We start from the raw sequence: 24,228 nt of genomic DNA on the forward strand, positions 1-24,228 counted from the left end.
AGTTAATTTAGAGTTGAGTTCTTCTGTGTTGACTGTGTGTTGCTGCTTCCTGTCTGAAGTCTATGATTCAGCTCCTCAGCCTTTTCTGGCTAATACATCCTGTGCACACGCTGCATGAATGGGTTTTGTTATTTGAATATTGTTTCCTTGCAGTGTGACTTTATACACACACACACACACACACACACACACACACACACACACACACACACACACACACACGCTCTCACAGGTGTTTTCAGTTATCGAGCCTGATTAAACCTCTGCTCGTGTTGTGGAGAGGAAATTATGTCAGATTATGTACTAACAAGAACAATGTCGGCGCAATTTGTCGTGCGCTAACAGGTGCAACAAGTGTCAACGGGGGAAAGGACCTGTCGATATCGCAGCGGTGAAGGGGGCGTAATCAGGGAAAAACAAGGGGGAACATCTGCGTTGCTGTGGCTGCAGAGCGTGATGGAGCCCGGCTCTGCGGGTGGCCACGCCCCCGAGTGGCCACGCCCCCGATCCGCCCCGCCCTCCTCTGCTCCGCTTGTTTCACCTGTGGGCGCCGAGCCCGTTAGCGGGGGCAACACTGCACAGGTGATGGCGCTGCAGCAGCGCAGGGGGCGCTGATGGTTCGATTCCCGGCTCGCGAGTCATCGCTGTGAACGAGAAGCGGAATCAAAGCGGCTTCGAGGCGCGTCTACCGTTCACTGTCACCGCTTTGCAGACAGCATGTGTTCTGTGTAGGTGTTTAGGTGCTGAGCACAACTTGCCGGCGGCTGTTTCATCTTACACTTGTTTTGCAGGATTAAATACGATCATGAAAGAAAACAGTTTAGCAGTTACTCTTTCATTGCTCCAACATTTGGGAAATTTTTCGTTGGCGTCTCTGGAACGTTTCAAAGTGCATTTAAAGTTCTAGGAGAAAAATACTTTCATCTGATCCATCATTAGGCATCTCGCATAACCAGAAACTATCCCCAGACAGAGTAAAGCAAAGCAATTTATTGCAAGTATTAGTCAAAGATACACTTCAAACTGAAGCAAAGCAACACTAAAAGGCCAACAACCTGTGAGAGTTACAAAAGAAGAGAGACATTTAAACTGAAATGGAATCGAGCTGTTGTTGCAGCAGAGCCTTTGCAACACACGGAGACATGGATGGTCGGTGGCGAAGGTTCAGTTACATCCGTTTGCTGGTGCCTTGCTCGGAGGTATCAGAGCCCAAGACCTTTAGTCTGAAGTAAGACTGAAAGGAAGGTGATGCTACGCTGACACAATACAATGACCTGGACAATCACTGCACATTAAAGGTCTGAATCCTTGGCCGACGTCAGCCGCGCGTCCTCCGTTCAAACCGCTGGGGGACACGAGGGAAACGGAGCCTAATCTCTTCAGCAGGATTTGGTTCAGAGTCGTTATTGGAATGCTAACGGGATGAGAAGTGGTTCAGCATCTGGCAGCCGTGAGCGCCAACGTCACAGTCAACGCCCTCGAACCGCACGTCGTCGGCGTCTTTGCTTTGGAACGAGAGCGACGGCGCTCAGAGGCTCCGCGTCCGTGATCCTCCGAAGGGGAGGGAGGAGAAGAGAACAGCGAGTCATCGCAGCACAGTTCGGCGTCGGTTCGTTAGACAGGCACAGGTCTCCAGCACTCGGAACTGGCCCGGCCTGGGTCAGTCTGCACGTTCTTTGGGTTCGTAGTCGGGTGGAATTAAGGAACACTCATTTAACTAGTTACCACGGTTTCATGTTAGCATCAATACAGGTGAGTGGTCCTGAGGCAGTGAATCGCTGCACATCTGGGTTAAACCACTGCCACAGTGTTTGTCTAAGGCTACCTGACCCAGACCCGGTTCTGCTCTCACATCAGCACAAATGGTACAGAGGGTTTCTTTCTCTTATGTTCACACTTGTTCAAACATCAGTGTTAGTGGGTTGTGTGAGAAGAGAGACAGATGCCGCAGGGAACACTGGGGGAGATCAAGTACGCAGGCTCGTTAACAGGTAGGCCACCGAGGGGGGGGGGGGGGGGGGGGGGGGGTTAAAGGTCACGTCTGCCGAGTGGAGAAACAAGTTTAAGGCGCATCTTTTGAGACCTGCTGGAAAAATAAAAAAAATGCTGACACCTGCAATTTATTTGATCTCTCTCACCTGCCTGTTACTGCTCCAGGAGCTAACGCGGCTAACGCACTGATCAGCAGCTCGGGTCGAGGGGAGGAGAGAAAACCTCAGCGTGGTTCAGACACGGCTCACTTCCTCAGAGAGGGGACGCAACGCGTGGGGGGCCGGCGTAAGAAAAGGTGAGGAGGGAGCTGACCTGTCGACACCGGCGTTGGACACACAACTTCCTGACCAGCCACATCCACCTCCCGCCCCCTCCATGTCGTTGTGCTTGCGTATCTGGGGGTTTAAAAGTGTCAACATGGAGGGAGAGGGACTAAAGGCCTCAAACTCCCACCTCACTGCAATATGATGCGGAGACTCCAGCCGCTTAAATGCACTCTCAATAAATACACCATAAAATATTCCGCATATATATTTCATATATATATATATATATATATATATATATATATATATATATATGTAAAGAACAACACATTTAAATAGGACAACAAAATAAAAGTCGGCTCAAGAACAATTTTTCAAAATCGGATAAATTTTAAGACAAAACAGAATATTTTTTACAGTTATACGTACTTAGGCTCTAAAATAGTTACTTATAAGAATATCGCAATCAGGCATTACTCAAGCATTATATGTCATAATAAAAGCCATTTGCAGTTTTCTTTCATGTAGTATAACATATGCAGCATACCAAGGTAAGTGAGGTGCAGTGTTTTTTTGTTTTTTCGTTTTTTAGATCTCTTGTAATAGAAAGATTTCACCCCCTGGACTGAAGAGGTACCCACAGATCTACAGACCACAGATCTACAGGCCACAGATCTACAGACCACAGATCTACAGACCACCCTCGTTTCTTTAGGCGACTCGCACACGTTCCCTCCATCGAGGACAAGACGTGTGGCGAGGCGTTGCACTGCGCTAAAACAGCTGCCGGGGCTGGGCGCCATGGCAACGCTTATAGCAACACCGGTCCTGCTGATGCTGATGCACTTCCTGTCATTCACTGGAACCTTCTTGGGTTCCATGCAGATGTTTGGGCCTTTAAATTTTGCCCGACAATTTGAGAGTCTCCTTTTTTAACCAGAGTTGAGTCTTTAACAGGGTTTCAGCAGACATTTTGCTTGAAGTTCTGTCCTAAGGTGTAATTTTGACTCAATCATGCTCTCAGAGACCAAATAATTCGACTGTGTACTGTACACGGTCAGTATTTCTACTGTAAAGTGCAATGATCCATTGTTCGGATTAGCTTTAAATTTGGTTTCAAATTCAATGCCGAATCTGTGAGGAACCTTTGCGTTGCGTTGACACCCAGCCCCGGTGCTAACACGGCGCCACCGGGAGCAGGCTGACCCACCGCAGCCAGCAACCAAGTCACGAGAGCATGAGGCACGTTTCCAACGACAGACTGCTCCATTTGGTAACAAGCTTCCCTTCGACTCCTCGTTCTCGCTGAGGCTCGGATCCTCTCCTCCGCCTCCTCCTCCTGAGCCGGGGGGAGGAGGGGAGCTGGAGGGACAGACATCGAAACCTTTTGGCTGTGTATCTGAGTGAGAGTGGCAGTCTCTAAAGTGCTGTGCTATGTTTGTCATCCGGGCCGGGCCGCGTCGCCCCACGCTAGTGCCAGCGGTGACCCCGACCTTCCGCACCACCCACATCCACTGTACCAACAACACCATTGGTCCGAGACGCTAACTGCACTAGGAAGCGAAAGCTCAACCACAACCCTCTACTTGGCATATGATCTACTTCTACACATGGAACTCGAGTTTGCATTGTCGTCTCTACATAAACAAACGTGTGCGGTGAGCGGGTTTGTGTAGAACGCGGCCGCTCTGCGCGGCGACGTCCTCTTGAAAAGGAGATTGGTTCGATTTGACATTTTCTCATTGAAATTTACAGCACCATCAAGAGGAAAGGCACTTTCTGTGGACTCTCTCACTCCACTGCTACCTTCCACTGCGAGAGGAGCAACCGAGATCAAGTCTGTTGATCGATTACTCTCTCACTTAAATGGAAAACACCTTCACGTCCATTTAATGGGGGAGACACTGACCTTTAAAGTGAATTTGGCAAATTTTCCTCCCCAGACTGTTCAGGGGGTGAGATGCTTGTTGTTCCTCTCTCATCCAACTTTTGCATTGTTACTGAGAGGCGAAGGCCGCCGGCAGCTGCAAGCTTTAAAGTAAATGTACCCTTGTTCCAATCTAATCTCACCAGTAATTTTAATAGAACCAAAGGACAAACAAGACATTTCACCTGCTATGCAACGCGGAAGTCCGCAGGGGGAAAATTTGCCAAAAAAAATAACGTCTTCGCGTCCCTTCAAGCGTTCACTTCCACAGGCCCCAAATGGTCTCGCTCATTGTTAGGTCACGTCTCCGCCAGCTAATATTTGCAAAGCAGAGCTGATGACATTTCAGTTTTGAAGTAGGCAAACACATCTGCTATGTAAACATGTGTTCAACTGCCCTCAAGAGTGTAGTCTAAACACAAACCGAACATCCATTACAGACAGCAGAAATAGCGAGTTACAACAAGGACACCAAGTGTCACAAGCAGCCTTCCGAGCGCCACCATCACCCGCCGCACGCCGAGGTCTCACCCGTGAGCGCCGGCGCCCCCCCCGCTGACACGCACAGGGTTCACCGCGTCCCCACATACCGTCCTTCAGCTCCAATCTCCCTCACAGCTCCCAGGGGGACCGGATGGGATTCTACGGCCTCGGAATGTAGTTCCCCGGCACAAAGGAGTAAATGTTTGGGCGCGAAAAGGGAAGGAGAGACACAACACGACGCCGGGCTTCGCCGGCTCTCTGTTTGTGTGCGAGTGTGTGAAGTGGCCCGGGTGAGGAGAGCAGACTGAGGAGAGCAACACAAGACGTTGCAATCCAATGTAAATCCCCAGAGGCACTAACACAAAGGAATGGAGAAGTACAGTACGACCCCTGTTACGTTACTCTTTGATCACACGTGTCCATTTCATGAACACAACACTCTCAAAACCACTTGCCTCTTCCTTTTCACTCTCTCCCCTGATAAGGCGCAGGCTTCAGCACCAGTTGAAGAAAACCCGAGGACATTCGAGAGCAGGGGCTCGATACAGAAGCCGACTCTCCTTCTACTCCACCGTTCGTTCAGTTTTGGTTTTTTCCTCTGCTCTATGGCAAATCCTTCAACTTTAACAACATCTGAATGAAATCAGGAGAGAAATGAGCATTGTTTTTTTTTCTCCAAAAGCAAGAGGCGGTTCACATCCCGTCAATAACAGTATGACAGTCCAAACACACGCCGCTAGTTTCAACAACCCGAGCACTGATCGCACATACACTACACGTTACAGTGACACAGGAACTCAACAGTCTATTGCAATAGTCAGACTTTGTTATACCTTTAACCATTACTTATCATGATACATTTATTACTAAGCTTAATTGTTTTTTTTCTGTTAGCAAAAATAAGTGGTGTGCATTACATAATTTAAAATGTACAAATATACTTTCAATCTGGCTTTTTAAAAAGGCTTTCAGACACTAGTGAATTCATGAAGGCTTCCACACTGGAAGGCAGTCAGCAGATGCAGGGCCCTACATTAGAACTTCCTGCCCAAGAGAACAGCGGCCGCTGTACCATCGACAGGCCCTCAACGCTGACCGGAACCACCGGGCAACCGTCCCCTCACCAGCTATAGCAGTGACACCTTCCCCTGTCCGTCCACGAGTGAGGTTTACGGTTTTCTATCCTACCCAACTGCTGATGTAGAGGTTCAGCTTCGGATTCGAATTGAGACAGAGTAGCACCACGCCTGTGTTCAGTCCCAAAACACACGCTTCTTTTAGTGCAGATAACTTTAAAAACAACCCCCCAGACGAGCTTCAGGTCATTAGCAGCGCAAAGTGTCAATGTGGAGACCGAACCAACATTCAGTTAAGACATTCACATCAACAGGCAGTTCTGCTGAATATGTCGGTCATCCACTTGTCTCCTTGGCTTTGTTCTGAAGCCGGTCCCAGCTTCGGGTTGGTTACATGGACAGGAATGAAACCCAGCCCTGGAGTTGGCTGACCAATAACAGAAATGATTTATTGAAAGACTTTGCTTGTGACTGGGCTGATTCCCTGTCCATGAAACCGGCCCATTGAGTACAAAAACTCTGCTGCAGCAGCTGGATTCAGGTCGGGTACAAGTAAGCAACTCTGCCCGCTTTGCTTGAACGCTGCTCTGAAGCAAAGTCAACAGTTAACACTGCTGATTGGGCAAAAACAATAAATATATTGACCTCAGGATCATTGAAATGAGATGTATAGAAAAGTCAGTAGACGGTTGTTGAGAAGAGGCATTGGGTGAAACTTCCATTCTTTAAACTATACTGCTCTTTGCTTGAAATATATTTTATGTTTACTCGCTGAAACATGACCCCCACCACAAGTTATACACCGTCTGATGAGCAAATTCCTAAACTCTCTCCAGGCACTTGAATACTGTCTCTTATGGCCTTTAGACTCAACTTGTTGCTGTCAGGTGAAAAAAAAACTTTATATTATATCTTAAAAAAAAAGAAAAACTCGTAGTGATTTTTAAAAAAAAGCCATTAATTAGCAAGCTGATGATCAGAATTTCTGAAACTATGACCAAGTCTCAAACCACAGAGGTGCAAAAAAATCCTTCAATTCAAGTAGAAGCACGAGAAAAAGTCACCTCGACTGCAGTTGCACCATTTTTCCCCTAACAGTGAGGGCAAATGAATTAAACATGCATTTCAATCATCTCAGAAAGGGAATACGTGAAAGTGCCGTGTAAGTGGCACATTTTTCTCCTTCTGAGGACATTCGCTGTCAAATGAAGCGTCTAACTTTTCTTCTGAGTCGTCCAAAGTCCTCTAAAATCCCCTTTCCTTCGTACGGCTGATTATTGCACTAAAGAAAACCATTGACATAATCGCTACTAACCGTCTCAAACTCACAGGAGGGAACTGTGGCATGAAGCAAAACGCAGGACAATCAAGAATAAAACAATCTTAAATGATTAAAAAAAGTTAGAATCATAAAATGTTTCACAGAGAGTCAACAGTGTTATACTTTAAATATACGACCAGATAGTTGCAACTGATATCAACCAATATAAACTGTCCCTGTGTAAATGTGACAGCTGACTGCTAAAGATAATTCAAAACCGATCTGAACCCTCAAGACAACAAATCCTCACTGGGGCTTCAAGAGGGCAATTATACCTCGTCGCCAATAGGTGGCAGTGTGCTCAAGAGAACATGTTCCAAAGAACTGGTGATTTCACGCTGAAGGAAAATGACAGAACAGAGGACCCAATAGGGAAAAAAAGTGGCAACAGAATAGACCTTTGGTCCAACGAAATATCTACATTCCAGAAGAAATCAGACACTACTTAACCAGAGTCTGACTGTTGCTTCTCTGCACCTTCATTTCAAACACAGGGTGAATCAAAAACTCCAAGACGCGTGACATAATGTAAAAGTGCTGCTGCTCAAACTGACTTGAGGTACTGTAGATGGCAAAGGAGCACATTATTGACCTGTAACGACAGGCTGGGCCAAAAATACATCGAACTGACCAGAAAAACAGCTACTAGGCCACGAGTAAAGGAGACAAACAGAGAAGAGCTAGGAGGAGCAACGTTTGGGGGCCGCAATAAGGGTAGAAATAAACTGGTTGGCTGGTTTAATATTGCATAATAGTGCTCTTGTTTGTTGTTAAAGCAGCGTTTGCATCCTCAGTCCAGTGTGGGGGTGCCTCCTACCCTCCCTCCTCCCTGCTTTCCTCTGCACAGTGTCAGGTCCGGATTGACTAGGCATGTGGGGGGGGTGGGACTTGCACCTATGAGGATTTCTTTACTGGTTGTGTCTGTGTCTGTTTGTGTGTGTTAAAGGTGGCAAAGGTTGAGGAGACTTGGTGCAGCTCAGGCGAAGTACATGGTCCTCAGGGTGTCATGGTGAATCTGAACAGCTTTGGCCAGTGCCTGGGGGTCCCGGCCATTACTCTGGCCAGACACATGGCTGCCCTCAGCGCTACAGGACGGATAGGATACAATCGGTTATGATGAATCAGAAACACGAGGAAATGTTCTGCAAGCAATTCAAGCGAACTGCCACGGAAACCCTTCAGGATGTTGATGGGCTCCTCACCTGTCGTGTTCTTTGTCCACCAGGTGGTAGCGGGCACGAAAGGCCACCAGGTGGGCGTAGTAGGCGGGCGCGGGGATGGAGACTGAGCGGGTACAGCGCACGTAGGTGTGGCACAACTGGTAGGTGAGCAGCTGGAACTCGTCAGCGGTGAAACAATTATCATCCCACAGTACATGGTAGTGGGAGGGTCGACTGGTGCCCTGGAAGAAGACGATTAAAGGAATTGGATTATTTAATCGCCATGTTAGTGAACTCACCAGAGTCTGTATTTCAAACTGTAATGATGTAAACTTCTGTAGGGGTTGAAACTGATGGCAAATATTCCCTGATGCTGCTTGTGCAGCTGTTGTGTGTTTAACTGTTCGCACAGCGAATGCAAAGCTGAAGACTCCCTCCCACAGACTACAAAACATTCTCACCTGTCAAATTCTCAGGGACAAAAATGTCATTATTTTCCCACTACCTATATCAAATAAGGCATGGTTTGACAGAGGGATGATATGTGCATAGATTAACAAGAGGTTGGTCAGACCTGTATTCCAGCATGACTGCAGAGGTAAAAGTCAAACTCGTAGGGATGCGTGATGTCCGTATCCACAGTAGTACCAGCAGGAATGTTTCCGCTACGGCCAACCTGTAAAAGCAAAGTTATGGGCGGTTAGTCTCTGTTAAGAACCTACTGTTCTTAATCTTTGTTTCACCATCAAAACAAAAGCAACTTGACCGTAAAGCGGAAAATAGAAGGAAGCAGAAAACAAAGTGTAACTGTTGAAAAGAAAACCAAGCTGAATAGATGACCCAGGCAAAGGTTTACCAAGTGCTTCCCAATCAACCAATTAAAAGCTTTATGCTCCAGAGAGCCTAATGCTCCAAATGAGAGCGTCCGCACTGAAAATAAGGCTGTTACTGGACCAGTCTTACTTTAGGGGCCTTGAGTGCCACTCCAGAGCTCTCAGCTTGCGTTGGGCCCTAATGCATTAATCGAATATAATTACAGGGGTTGGGAGGGTGAACAGTCCAATTGACAACAAAGGGTAATTAAGGAGGCCCATTTCAAGTACTTAACTGAGCTTGGACTGAGCATTAAAAAAAATGGACCAACGCATGACCCACTGTTGTGACTTTAATAGGCTCCAGCACTGTGTCATAATCTAAGCGGTGGAGACTCACTCTCTCGTTGCGGTCGGCACAGAAGAGGCGTGTATGGTGGCGTTTTTGCACAACGATGTAGGTGATGCCTGGCTGGTACTCCTTCTCCAGGCTGATGCAGGCCTCACGAATGGCCAGGAGCTCATAATACAGCACCTGAGAAAGAGTCCATCATCATACAGGACCGGAAACCTAATGCGCTGCCTGAATTTAAAACACGTTTGCTGGTGTGGGGTGTTTAATTCACACCTGACCTCAGGTATAACCTATAAAAAAAGCAGCTGACCTGTCTGAACTGGCCTTCTGAAACTCCATCCCTGTAGAAAATGATCCTGGTGGGCTTGTAGCGAGTTGACTTGTAGAACTGAATGAGCAGCTCTCGCACCATCGAGGCCAGGTCCTGGATGACCTCCTGCCTGGGCCTCTGGACCCGCACAGTGGCACAGTACCTGCTGGGGTGGGCGTCCATGCTGCCTACGACCTGTGGGAGGAAGAAGACGGTGAATGACTGCAGGAAGGAGAGAGGGGAGACTAGAAACAGGATGAAGATGCCAAGACAGAGACAGCGGCATGCGAGAAGGAAGAAAGAGAAACTCACTGCTGCAATTGATGGCTTCTTCCCATCTCCAGCAGGTGGATGTGTTACATCTGCTCCCAGGAAGATCACCGGCTGCTGAAATACTGATGGTCTAAAGAAAAACATGTAAGCTAGACTTAATACAGACGTGAAACATGAATTGTGTTGTCTTGTCTTGTAACCTAGAATATGATTTCTGATAGATTCTATATCTTTAGAAGTCTGTTCATAACCAACACATGTCATGGTGAGATGAGCACATGTCTGACCGTTGGTGAGGCACCAGGATATTGTTGATGCCTCCGAGCTTCACGTTGATCTTGAGGCAGAGGTTGGAGAGAGTCTGAGGGGACGTCTTCACCACATTCTTCACCTGAACACACTGGGTAGCCATGCCCAGCAGAGTGTCTCCCACACGCTTTACCTCCGCTATGGGTGGAAGATACAAAGCCAGCCAGTACTGATTTGAACATATAACAATAGGAACAATATTAGAGTCATTTTGAAGCAGGCTTCTAACCGTAAACAGGGGTTTTTCCCGGCAGGATGACAATGATGAGCTGCAGGCCAGCGTATGTGTTCTTCAGGTGTCTGAACATGGGCTCCACACTGTCTGCTCCCTGGGCGTATTTACAGAAACATGGCTGTCCCTGAATGGGCATCCCAGCATCCTTTGAGATCTTACGCAGCTGGTCTGTGAAACCCCTGCACAAGGAACACACGAGGAAAACATGCAGTAAAGGTGAGAGAACGATGACGCGGTTACTTGAATATATGGATAACAATAAAACTACAGCAGTAGTCGCACTTTAAGATCTCCTCCCGACACTGCCTTTGTGTGGCGAAGCAGGCGATGGCCCACATCTTGATCTCCACCCCGGTGTGGAACTGCTTTCCCCTCATGTCCCACACCCCGTGGCTGGGCGTGGCCACCGTGCGGTTCTGCAACAACATCGCAGTCTCACCACATGTAGTCGTCATTACGTGGGCAAACACATTCAAGCGACTCGCACAAACTGGAGCTCGGACAAATGCTCAGTCACACACGCAGGAGCTCGGCAATAACCAACAGGAACCGCACGCGTTCTTCATTCACACCAAAAATTATTAAACCTAACAATTCACAGTGAAAGAGAAAACACACTCAGGGAAGCATGCATTTATAAAAAGCCTTAGCTTTCAATAGAAAATCTCCTACTAATAAAGTAACCTTGGCTACCAAGTATTCATAGGCATACTGAGTGATAGGATGTGAATGACGAAAACTAGTGTGTGATGTTCAGCCCAACATAAGTCCTGATGTAATAACACGTGTGTGTCTCACACAAAAGACAAACAGACAGATGTTAATCACTCTGTGGCTCAGTCTCAATACATCGCCTCTTTTGTAAACATCTCCACCTTCTATTAATGTCAAGGTTTTTGTTATATTCAAAATAACATTTGTGCTTTTTTCAAGCACACGGAATTTGATGATGGTAAATATTTGCACTAGTGAGAGTCAGCCACGAGAACAAGCCAAAAAGACACCATGAAGTTCAAACAGAAGCCAGGGAGTTAGTTCCCCTCAGAGCCGCTGGGGTCGTGGCTGAAGGAGGGGAAAGCATGTCAGACAAACAGAGAGAATGGGTGTGATTTAAAGGAAGGGTACCATAAAGTGCTCTGTGCTCACCCTGCCGCCGTACTGCAGCATGGGGGCGGGTAGCACTCGCCCCGTCACGTGAGCCATCTCGTCGCGCACTTTGAACTGGAACTCCTGCACGAAGGGATCTGCCTCGTAGTTAGCGCTGCGCACCTGCGAGAAGGACGGGAAAAACAGACACCAGGTCAAAAAACGCTTCGACTATAGCGAAATATTTATAACACAGCTTTACTTCCTTTAAGTGCAAGTGATGCTGTAGTTCAGTGAGAATCATTATGTGCCTGTCGTTGTGCCACTGTTGTTTAAATGCATTTTTTCCTGCTAATCTCTGTCGTACAGATGGAAATTTTTCTTTTAACATTACTTTTTGCAAGAATTACTTACCTCTATTTTCTAGAAAGTTGGATAAAACGGTTGAAATACCACAGGTGTGAGCAGCCCGATCCAAACTGACACAAGAGACGTGTTGGGTCCAAGCTGACACATCCAGATATATTAATTGTGTCAGACGCAGCTTATCAGTGTGTTTAACATTTTAGTCTGACGGCCGCTGCACTTGCACTCACACAGCCCTGCACCTCTAAATGAAAACACTGCCACAGTAATGTCTAGAATCATTTCCTCTACGCAGGTCCTGTCATTTTGCTGATGAGAGATATAGGAAGACCTGGTTAAATAACACATACTAAATGTTCTTTACTAATGGGAAGGATGTCAGGGCCAATCAGGGAACAGTCTCTCACACGCTGTCCATACACAATACAACCCCAACCTTGAACTCATTAAAGTCATTACAACTCTGATTTGTTTTTTACGCTTGGCAGGTCTGCCTCGCTTCTGCTAAATGTGATGGATAAGGATGAAGCTATGCCTCCGTTAACAACCTAAAATAAGAATCTGGGCGACTTAATTAGAAAACAAGCAATTTGAAAGCAAGATGAGCAGCATGGCAACCAGCTGCTGACAAGCCTAGCAACACGGACTTTATATAAAACTACTATGCAGAACTGTATTACGCAACATATTGAAATGAGCAGCAGCTCGTTAGGACCAAGTCACCAACTCTTGGTCCCTGTTTGGTAGACAGTAACCAATGATTCATTTTATTAAATAACAGACCTGTAAAATATTGCTTTATCAAACAACTGCATAAACATTTGAGGACGGTCTGTGAAGAGACCTTGCCCAAACAGGTGTCTCCATTACTCACCAGCCTGCTGATCTCCTCCTGCCTGTCAGGTGCAGAGCGAGCTGTGGCTTTGATCATGGTGGAGGTCTGATTATCGGTCAGCTTCTTGATGCACCGTTGACCAGCTACTATATTACACACCTGCAAAGATCATCAGGATAATGATTACAGCTATTATTTCACCAGCAGTAGACTTTCACAGAAAAGCTTTTTATGCTGCTGCACTCAGTGATGCACACTGATAAAGTTCAAGCACAACCTCATCTAAAAAGAAACGCATACACACACTTGTGATGATTAATGTAAACAATAAGTAAGACTAGCTTGCTTTCGCTCACCTCCAAGGGAAGGTAGGTGTGCTTCTGCTCCTGGCCCACCTGCAGACAGGGCAAGTGTGGGTATTTAAGCTGCAGGTTGTACTTCTCCCTGAAGTACTGGGCTACAGTACGCTCGACAGTCTGACCATTTTCTAACTGTAGAGGGAACCTGCAGAGGATGAAAAGGCAAGTCGTTAAGTTCCGTTGTGCTTCATGGGTTAACATCACATTACTAAACAGCATGTTGCTACAGATATTAAGGCAAAGAAAACACAGGGGATGGTGTTCTACTCCAAATTATTCTAAATCCAGTAGATGAGCAGACAAATTGCATTTTCAATGGATGACTAATGCTGCCACATGGTTGTGTGATGAGTCCACTATTATCTGGTTTGTAGTGAATTGGTGATTACTGCCTCTGCAGCCTGTGTTCCCCACACCCATCACTTCCACACGCTCCACCTCCAGAGTCTGCCGCTTCTTCGCCCACTTGCAGGCTGACTCACGTTTGATGGCTGGCTGGCCGGCGGGTCACATTGCAGACGCGGTACTTCCTGCGCATGGTTCCACAGTGCGTCACCTCCACCTTCAAACCTGGTGAGTAATAGAAAAGTGTTGAAGGCACATTAGGAGCCCACAGCAGCCCCCACCCCTTCATTCTTCTGAATATTCCATTTCCCACATGTAGGCACACGCAGCCCCACTGCACCTTTAATTTCTTTGGTGAATTTGACCCGGTGTGAGTCTGTAAGTGGGCGAGGCTGCTCGTCTATGTTGTGGATATCCAGTACCTCACACATGAACTGGATGACTGGCTGGGCCTTGTAGAAGGCGGTGGCAGAAACTGTAAGATACAGCAAAGACAAATTAAAAAAACTAAATCTGTTATTCTGAATGACTACATCTAATTATGTAATATCTGTCTGAAAAGAAACAGGCTAAGAAAAAAAGATTGTATACAGTTAGAAAATCTGTTACATTGTAGCAAAATATTTTAAATGTCAGTGTTGTCAGCATGTGAAAAAAGCAGCAAGAACCTTCATTAAAGATGCAAAAATACAGTTAATGCACTGCGACGTCTTTGGGTAATTAAAACTGATAAAAACATGAGGTGAGAAGACTTTTAACCTGAGGAGGACAATTAAAATGTAGAGGAAACTAAAACAGCCATGGCAACTCCGAGCGATGGCTTTCAGATTTCTGGCTTGAGCCATGAGACATTTGTGTCAATGAATCAGTCATGTTAAAGTCTAGAGAGATCCCATCCACCTTCCTCTAAGTTACTCTTCACACTCTCTCATCAGCACCGAGCCTTAGTCTCCAATAACCTCCTGCAGCGTGAATGTGGCAAAACACATTCTCTGACCTTATGGTCACACTTTCCACAGGGACAGTAATAAAAGACTTTAGCCTTTTTTCTGCTAAAAGGAATGTCAAGCTGAAGCAAAACGCTTAGGCAAATCTTTAATAACAGAAAAAAACAATACGTAATATTAGTATTAATAATAATAATAATAATAATATTAATAGTAATAATTAATATTAGTAAAAAAAACAAAACAAAAAAAACAGGCACTCTTTTTAGTTTTGATATAGTTAAAATCGATAATCCTCTCCTACGATGTGCAATATCTCTGACACTAGTGAGTAAGTTAAGATGTGCAATAACCTCATCAACCATCCATCTGCCACACATAAATATGCTGTTTCCATGCTGTGAATATGTACAATAGTTTTCCAAACTTAAAGTTTACTTAAAGTTACAGATTTATTTTTTTTTGTGCAGTCAAAAATGCTGTCTACTTTATTTTATCCTGTTTTGGCTGTTGTCTGCTATGTCTCTGCTGCTGTAAAACAAAAGAATTCCCTTATCTTATATTTTTAAAATAAGCCTGGGGCAGAAGAGAAATCAGATTTCTCTCTTCTCTGCATGTTTACGTTCCATGATTACCTGAGAGCAACTTGTGTATCTGTGCAAATGGACTCAGAGTAAAACGGCTACAAATGTCTAAAAATAGTTTATGCCTCATGTCAATCCATTCTGTCTTTTAATTATTAAAATGCAATTTCTCCAGAAGTGAAACAGGGACTGACAAAACAATGTGTGTGTGTGTGTGTGTGTGTGTGTGTGTGTGTGTGTGTGTGTGTGTGTGTGTGTGTGTGTGTGTGTGTGTGTGTGTGTGTGTGTGTGTGTGTGTGTGTGTGTGTGTGTGTGTGTGTGTGTTCTGTATTGCATTACCAAACCCAGTCACAAACAGAAAGGTTCGGGCCTCACCATCAATGTTAAGCATCATCTTCCACATGGCAGGGCGCACAGACTGATGGAAGCCAAACCAGACCTCTCTCCCGCCACCCAGGGGATGATCATAACCTTCTGGAGCGGAGAAGAAGGATCGACCCACTGGAGTGTATCTACCAGAAAAATAGAAAGAGAAAAAATTAAAAAGGTCATAAAAAATAAAAGGCAGGAAAACATGGGGCAATTAGAGCAGGGCACAGGGGATGACAGATAATGTAAGAATAATGGAGACACACAGAGATGACAATATAGGTCAATATGTGCGTATGTAATAAGGTGTCACATTCAGCTGTTCTTCAATAAAGCCTGAAACTACATGAAGGAAATGAGAGAGAGAAAACTGGCTGAACCCATCAACCTCTTATTACACATCAATAGTTCTAGCTGTGCTACATATTTCTGTGCATGTGTTGGACTGACAGCGTGTCAAGAAGCCAATGTAACACCGAGCTCCCAGCACCTGCAAGTAGGGATAACTGAAAGGTGTTGATATAAGCCCTTTTTAATAATGCTGAAAAAGATTTTCATTAAAGCGCTGGCGACTACACTGTTGCTAGGAGTTGAGAATCGAGTGATAGCGAGTGAAAGGCGGTATAAGGTCAAGTACGGCACTACGCAGGAGCCCACGTCACCTGTGTTTGATTTCCGCTGAGAACAGAGAACCAATATTGGTTCTACTATAGTAAAACAAACACATAGTATTCACTATGAGAAGGAGAGGGAGCTGTTTTTTTACAGTGTTTTAGTATCTATGTTGTTGCTGAGGATAAAAGTGAAGAGCAGTTATTTCATACTGAGTTAGCTGTTTAAAGCCTGTCCTTCAATACTGTCCATAAATAATCATCCAATGATAATTACAGAGCTTGTTCAATCAGAGAGAATCTGAAATCAGCCGCTCACTTCATGGAGGGCAGGTGTCGCAGCACCACGTCGACGGCATGGACAGGGTTGGTGCTGATGGGCTTGTCCAGCTCCAGGGGCTCGGGCATGCTGCGGCCAGTCAGCACCTCGTGGAGCATGTGCCAGCTGACCAGAGACACGAACTTGATGGAGACCTTGAAGGGACGATCTTTCCCTCCCTCACCTGGTAGAGTGACATCCAGGTCCACCTTTACGGGCAGATGAGGAAGAGATATAGTGTTTTTATGGACTGTGTATGTATTAGTATTGAATTAAGATCTTTTAAGATGTACTGCATTTGCGTGTTAATGCTTCGCTGCCTCACCCCTGTAGGTGCCACAGGCAGTGGGTTAGCTGTGTACAGGCTCTTCTTTCCATCATAGACTGGCCTGCGATCCCCAAAGATTGTCACCTTGAAGTGCTGCACCATGGAGTCAACAACCTCCCTGCACAACACACACTCGCACAGTTCAGTTGTACTGCATCATGTAAAAATTTAACATTCAAATGAGAACTGAGAGGGTGAGAACGCCTGTATTTCTAAAAGGTCACCGATTCAACAATAATAATGTTGTAATGTATCGTTTGGCGTGACTATCACCGTGAACTCTTTCACTGCACATTGAACGGGTTTTACTAAAACAGGAGCAGCCAGAACGATGCTCCTACCTGTTGACCCGCCGGGGGCACTTGTCAGGCTTGATGTCCACCTCGTAGAGGTACACGTCCATTTTGGGGATCTCCACCTGGAAGCAGTTGGCCAGCAGCTTGATGGGCTTCCCCATGGTGCCATAGCCAGGCCGCCGAGGCATGGAGAATAGGGACTGGGCCCCAACGGCTCCTGAGAGGGAATCAAAGAGGGAAGGTCATGATTTGAAACAACGGCGATGATGATGTGTTATATGTGCTTAATAAACTGAAACAGACACTGTCCAAAGCTGTCTTAACAAAGAGGCAAGTACCTGTAATGCTCCGTTTCAGTGCTGTCGATGCATTTCATGTAGTTTTATGTAGTGATATATTACATAGAAAACAAGGGCTGATTATTTACTATTATTACTACTATTAACTGTTGTGTTTTACTACATTATTCATGGCAAAACATGGGATTGTCACTTACTGACTCATTTGTTCTAAAAATGGTATTACTCTGCGCAAGCGCACACACACACACACACACTAAGACCATGAGATGTCTTAGTCATGACTCACTTTGATCCAGAGACAGAGAGTTCTGTTCAACTTAATGTAGCACAATCATGTCAGTGCTATTTTTGGGGACGCTGAGTCATGCACTCAAAGAAAACAACTTTAATCCGGCGTCGTATTGACATGTCAACAAACTCTTGATGCTTTCGATTGTGCATTTTCCCGCTGTTATACAACGGGCAGCAGCACAACGGGCTCAGATTAGGCTGCTTTGCTATTGCTCCAACCTTCACGGCCTTCGCCTTTTCAGTTTTAGTCAACTGGCTCATTCTGTCTTCTGGGCCTGTTGCTCTGTACCAAAAACCTGCCCCACATCTGTCACTGATAAAAGACAGTCATGGTTGCGTGTGATTCATCACCGACTTGACTCATACCCATGTGTGGGGGTGCTGGTGGTGTTGAGGGGACTGCTGAGGGGAAGTTCATTAAAGCCTCCTGACAACAAAACCAAACATGCCACCCTGTTTGTTTACAGTGTGGCTTCACAAGTCCTGTTCCCATTTTCCCCCGTTTTACATGTGGAGTGCTGTGAGCTGGAGGATAACAGGGTTCATGGAGAGTAAGGGCGCGTTAGAAATAAAGCTATGGAAAAAAACAGGAGGCTGTGGAATTCCTGTCACAGCCCATTCACACATCTATACATTTGAAATAGTAATTACAAGGGAACCCCTAGAAAGGGGGTCTCCACCTACCACAAACTGGGACCGCTCCTAATTCCAGAAAGTTTGGACACAGCTCATCCAAGTCCTTAATACAAACTAATAGTTTTCATTTCTTTTTGCATTTTGGGTTGTGGCGATAGTGATGACCCTGCCGAGTTTGGCACATGAGGCAGAACTGCAGGGAGTGGCAGTATTAGAGAGTGAGCAAGGTTGGTTTTCCGGCTTTCATCTGCCTCGCCGTCTCCATTGAGCGTGAGTCACGGAGCCGCCACAGGAAGCGAGGCACAGCTGAGCACTGCTTCTGGACCAGCAGCGCTACCGCAGCAGCAGCAACGTGAAGCGTGGAGGAGGAAACTTAGAGCCGGGGAGAAACACGCAGGACCTTTTGGTACTTCACCAAACAAACGTGCCACTTTGTTTCATTTTTGCCGGATGAGTCGCTGCAGTGCAGGGAACTGTATCACACACTTTCAAAGTCACTGCTTCTGGCCTTTCACGGGCTGTTAACTGTTTTTCCTTAAACAGTCGCCGGCTGCTTTAATTTCTTACAGTCGAGCAAATAAACTGACGCAGCACGATCTGATCTCCAGGGGCAAATATCAAAGAAAGTGCCTGATTGAACTGGATACACGACCACCTGCAGTCAAGACTTATGCCTGAATGGTGGTAATCTGACGAGATGCAAACAGTCACATAAGCAAGTTGTGTGGGTCTAATCAAAACACTGGCCGTCGTCACCCCAGTATTTGGCTGGAGTGTCTCTACATTCTTTGGCTTCCTGTGAATCCTGCTAATTATGAACCTCTGGGTGACTCTCTCTCTGGTACATTTGTATATTTACATTTTCCCTGGAACGCTTGTCACAAAGTGAGCATTCATATTCAAGCCTCTCCAGTACTTTTACGTTATAACTGGCTTCGGGTTTTTGGAACATCGTCCACGTGTGAGGCAGTATGTTGAAATCTACCAGACATGTCACACAGATGCAGTTTAAACAGCCAAGCTGGCCTTGATTACGTCGCATCAGACGCCTCCTTCCTATCTGTCCTCCCATGAAAACACGTATCTCTGCTCCTTCCGATGCAGACACAACAAACGCGGTTGTCGACCACAACATTAGAGGTCGACAACAAGATTCAAGGCAAAGAAGAACTGTGATTGTAATGCGACATTCAAATTACACCTTGACTGGCCAAACTGAAATTCTCCAGGTTTGTGGAAAGCTGTTCAACCCAGACACAGACTTTACACCAGACTAAACACGCAACCTAGAACCTGAGTGGCAGCGCGGCCTCTGCCGCTGGGTGACGTCTCATAGCTGTTGACAAACAGTGAAACCCAACCAGAAAACAGTCAGAGCGAGTCACATTAAAGGCTCACTCACTATGTACAGTGAACGTAAGCCTTCAAGGAAACCACTTCTTAAGTTGAGAACCGCTGAGCTGTTTGTGCACATTCAGATAATTACAGGAAGGACGTGCTTTATCAAACAGAAGGGAGACGAAGGAGTATTCCTCCTTTTCAGTCACTACGTTTCTCATTTCCTGACTCTGTACACACACAGAGGGTAAGAGCCAACAAAGACAGGCAAGTCTGCCTTGGCCATGAATAAAATTAGGACTAGTAGCATAGTTTAGTGGAAGTGCAGCAGCCTTGTGGCATGTGTGGATTGAGACTGTCACTCAGGCTCTGGATCTGCAGCGTCCAAATAAGAGTCCTTGGCATATTTCACTGCACTGCACTGTTTCTATTTTTTCTATAAGTCTTTTTGCTCAACGACAAATAAACACAGGGTGGAAATATTTATGGTAATTTGAATGAAGCTGTACAGTTGAATCATATTATTAATTCCTCATCTGGACCAAATAAAGCAAATTTAGGTACAACAGGAATTCATACTAAAATAAAAATAAAATGATTTGTTTAAAAAGGTTAGAAGACACAAATCCACCAACACAGCCTACGTTTAAATAAGCGTAAACCGTGTAGACATAAAATATACAGCTTCGATGTTGATCGTTTCCGGTTTCAGAGAACAATTGCTGTGTTCAGCTTTCATTTCTTAGCTCAGCAGTAAAATGGTTTCAAACACAAATGCAGCACGTACACTACTCCTACGAGTTCTGCAACATAACCCACTTTCTCACTGTTTATCAGAAAGTCCAATATGCTCCAAATACATACAGTACTAGTTTGCCAAACTGCTACCGAACAAAACAGAGTCAGTTTCCGACTCGGGCACGATGTGAGTTGTGTGTGCTGTTGGTGCGTTTGGCTGCCAACCCTCCATCTGAGCAGATCTCAACACTTTCTCTTGGTGCGTGAGTCGCACATACATCAGAAAGCAAAATCATTACACACCGTTACCTGTAGCATCTATGCTACACATCATTTTATTTATTTTGCAGAAATCTCAGCAACGCAAATTTGTTCCACACAACCCAGTAGCACCACACTGGGCTAGAGGCCAAGATAATGAGAGGCTACTCTGACGTAGAGACGCTGCTAACCCCTCACCCACACCCTTCCAGTACACAAACGGCCACGTTGCTAACAACTGCACACGTCCACACACAGAGGTCCACACACCGTCACGCACACACACAATACAGCTGTTGTGTTTCTAATCCGGAGAGGCCTGAGCTGTGGGAACAGTGCAAGTGCTCAGTGGCAGGGCACAATGGCGTCAGTCACAGCAGGCAGGACCTAGAATCTCTCCAGCTTTCCCCCTCGCTCACACACAGAAAGGCCGATAGTTGGCAACGAACGGCTCGTGCACGTCACACACGAGCAGACTCCTCCTTCCTGTTTCCCTCGTCGACCTGTTGCATCTGGCACCCATGGGAGTCGGTGCTCCCCTCTGCCACAGATAGACACCACCGTGTGCTGAAAGGGCCCGGGCGGTCACAACAACATGCAGAAATGCTAAAATCCCCCCCAGGCACCGATGTGAGGCAGGGTGACCGTGAAGGACTGTGTCAGAAGGGGAAGGAGTTTGGTGGAGAGTGAAGGCGGGGGGATTCAGAGAGGGCCAACAGTCATGTCTGGAGTTCTGACTGGTAGTTTTACTGACGCAGGTGGGTGATGGATGGATGGATACACATATATATTACCCCAACATACACAAAGCACTAGTCTTTTTGCCCTGGGCAGTAACGTGTACTTTGACAGGTTAAATGGAGCCTTGTGTTCAGAGCATTGGCTGGCAGGCTGAGCAGAAGAATGAATGAAGCTAATGGCTGGGTATGTTGACTCCTATCACTCTGGAACCTTACATGAACACAAATAGTTTAAAACCAAAGCAAATAACACATGGATTACAGCAACCGCCATGTCAACATCTTCTTAGGAATGCTCACAGCCTCTTTGCTTATAATGCGATGATTACTCTTATAATTTGAGAAAGTGCCTCTGTAGACTTGCCCATCCAACTCTCTCTCTTCCTAAACCCTTAAATAAGTCCCCCCAAAAGCAGATCACAGAAAAGGCTATAGAGGTGAAGGAGGAGGTAAAAGAAAGCATCATCTGCAACACAGCCCAACCTCCAGTCTTTGCTTCAACTAGATAAGAGAAATAAAAATACTACTGGTTACACTGACCAGGTCAGAGAAACAACAAATAAAGCAAGGGCGCATTTTTAAGTGGGGTTAGAAGCAAGAGTAGTTTTCCTTAGTACAATAAAAACAAAAATAAATCAGTCTCCAATACAATCCGTCCACAGAGCAATGGCAAACTGCCTTCTCCATAGAAACACACAACAATATCCCAATGGATGGCCTTATGGGTGGCTGGGGTTGCAGACGGGGGTAATCTATTGTGAATGGGCTGCTTGAATGAACTGAGTATTATGGGGATAGACTGCAAATCAAGTACTAAACCCTCCCTAAAAGCTGATCCCACTGTCCGTACAAAATCCACAGAGAGCCACGCTACAAGAAGAATGACGGGGAAAGCAGAGTTTCCCACTGAGGCACAGAAAGGGAAATAGAAGCAGTTACCAGAGAGGTGGGATCTGGGGGGGTGTGGAGGGGGCTGAGGGGCCTAGTCTGAGACTCAAAAGGAAAAAAGCGGGAAGCGCAGAAGTGAGAAAAGAAAGGGAGAGAAATTAGACTCTCAAAAACATCCCAGAGATCATCTAAATAAACTTGTATTCTTAAGTGTTGCGTTCAAGGTCGGCGAACCTCCACCAGTGCAGCCTTCCATCAAAGACAAGGCAAATGTACGACCTCAACAGTGAACGGTCACAGGTAACTGGAAATACCGACCAGTCCCGGCTTCACGACTGAGCCCAACACTCGCACTTGATCTGCTAAGGCTTAAAACCCTTGCTGTCATCATATTCCTCACGCTAATCTCCTCCAAAGCGCGGTTTGTGCCCCGCGTGTGCTGCTGCTGGAGGGAAGCGGGACTGTCTGCTTTTAACGGGCTGTGCCATCAATTTGCATTTTCTCACGACACTCCCCGGCCCAGTGGCCGTCGGATGGAGGCCCCCTTTTAATCATTCATCCGGGCATGGGGCTCACTGCTCGGCCGCTGGCGGTTGGTGATATGAAAATGTGAACCAACACGCAGTTTAAAGGACTTGTTTCAGAACGAGCCACAGAATTCAGGCGTGAGCGTCGCCGTCGACTGACCATTAATGACTCTCAAAGTAAAACCAGCAACCAACCTCCCTAACACCCTTCACATAATGCTGGCCAGCAGCTTGTCAAGTTCACATACTGTACTGAATCTTATCCCATCACTTCTGAAGGACTGAGGAAAGTGTTTCGATATTAACAAAACGTCTGATTTTAACACCTTCTTTACACATATTAAACATCATCAACTCATCTGGTTCATATTTATCTGAGAGAACACATCTTGAAACTGCTTCAGCTACTAACACTCGTTACATCACACACCTGCCCTGGCATTGTCATCTAACGGTTGGTAATGACTGTAGGTGCTCGGTTACTGGGAAAACACCTCGAGGTCCCTTCTGCTACGAACGCTGGGAGGTGAGACAGGAGACAGCAGAGAGGCATCTCCTGGGGGGGGGGGACCAACTGCTGTATCATGTGTCACTGGATGATCAAGAGTACCTGGCATTCAGCTTATGGTCACATAAGTGGAAAGCTTCCGTTACAGCCGAGACAAAGCCCGGCGGTTCACACCGTTTAACTGCCACTATAACGGAAAAGGAGGCCGTCCGCTGGTCAGCGGCTGGAAACATACAGGTTACTGATGAGCAAAGGCAAATTTAGGAACGAGTTTATAGAATAAGATGGTTTCTAAATAGAAACATTTATATGCAAAAGAAAGATTGTTGCATTTACTTGAACTAATGGCCAATTCCAAAGATCCCGTCAACGTCTCAATCACAAATAAGACACAGGAATAATGAAATGTTCACCACAAAAGCAACACAAATAAACACAGAATTGCTGGTGGTGTGTTAAAAATATGAAAGGTCAGAGAGGGGTCAGCGATTTAGACGAGGAATGACGGTCACGAGAGCTCAGGCGACCGTTTACGCGTTATATCGGACAGGAATCAACATTTCATTGAGCGGCACGATGAGGATTAGAAGCGTTAAAAGCACTTCAGCAACCACATATCATTTAATGACAACGGCCACATAATCTACAGTAGAAACCAGCTGCATTTGCACTGTGGGCCGTATTTGTCTAGTGACACTGGAGGTGAGCGGCTGGAGAAGCTCCATCCACCTTCAGGCTTCACCCCCGGTTATGAAGTCACAGCCGAACCCCCACCACCAACTTCTACAACTGGTTTAAACTCTCACCGTCAAAATAAAACCCAACACTTGGTAACGAGATGTGCTTAAATTATACCTGTAGTTCCGATTTCCATTCATGAGGTCCCAGCCCGGTTCGCTACCCGGTTCAAAGTTGTCAAACTGTACGGACTCTTCCTCCGTTCAACCCGGTGTCTCCTCCGGCTGTGCGCCGCCCCTGCAGCGCGGAGTGGCCGCCCACCCGCGGTCGTCGCTCGCGCCCCTCTCCGCGGGCTGC

The 24,228-nt window shown here is 46.1% G+C and overlaps 1 protein-coding gene across 3 annotated transcripts; it reads right to left on the reverse strand.

The window, feature by feature from the left end:
* Positions 1 to 975: 975 nt before the first annotated feature.
* On the reverse strand, positions 976 to 24,190 carry LOC114842509 (protein argonaute-3). Of its 3 annotated transcripts, none has more exons than XM_029128076.3 (19): positions 24,049 to 24,190; positions 17,010 to 17,181; positions 16,666 to 16,786; positions 16,341 to 16,549; positions 15,417 to 15,553; positions 13,851 to 13,985; positions 13,648 to 13,735; positions 13,163 to 13,310; positions 12,846 to 12,965; positions 11,666 to 11,788; positions 10,802 to 10,935; positions 10,514 to 10,698; positions 10,263 to 10,422; positions 10,015 to 10,105; positions 9,703 to 9,897; positions 9,438 to 9,572; positions 8,800 to 8,901; positions 8,268 to 8,467; positions 976 to 8,150 (listed from the first exon to the last, which is right to left on the reverse strand). In XM_029128076.3, exons 1-19 carry the CDS (start codon positions 24,065 to 24,067, stop codon positions 8,042 to 8,044), a joined length of 2,583 nt encoding a protein of 860 aa, XP_028983909.1. In that variant the 5' UTR covers positions 24,068 to 24,190; the 3' UTR covers positions 976 to 8,041. The 3 variants fall into 3 exon arrangements, with proteins under 3 accessions (XP_028983909.1, XP_028983908.1, XP_028983911.1); XM_029128075.3 differs by having other exon boundaries at positions 11,645 to 11,788; XM_029128078.2 differs by lacking the exon at positions 976 to 8,150 and having other exon boundaries at positions 8,264 to 8,467; positions 11,645 to 11,788.
* Positions 24,191 to 24,228: the final 38 nt, after the last annotated feature.

This window comes from Betta splendens, chromosome 16, assembly GCF_900634795.4.
Source record: "Betta splendens chromosome 16, fBetSpl5.4, whole genome shotgun sequence".
Taxonomy (NCBI): domain Eukaryota; kingdom Metazoa; phylum Chordata; class Actinopteri; order Anabantiformes; family Osphronemidae; genus Betta; species Betta splendens.

Excerpts from the sequence above, each read along its gene's own strand:
- LOC114842509 (XM_029128075.3), bottom strand. Across the intron at positions 13,986-15,416 it reads GATGATGCTTAACATTGATG|TTTCTGCCACCGCCTTCTAC; the intron begins GTGAGGCCCGAA and ends TGTATCTTACAG. Across the intron at positions 8,468-8,799 it reads GCAGTCATGCTGGAATACAG|GGCACCAGTCGACCCTCCCA; the intron begins GTCTGACCAACC and ends GTCTTCTTCCAG.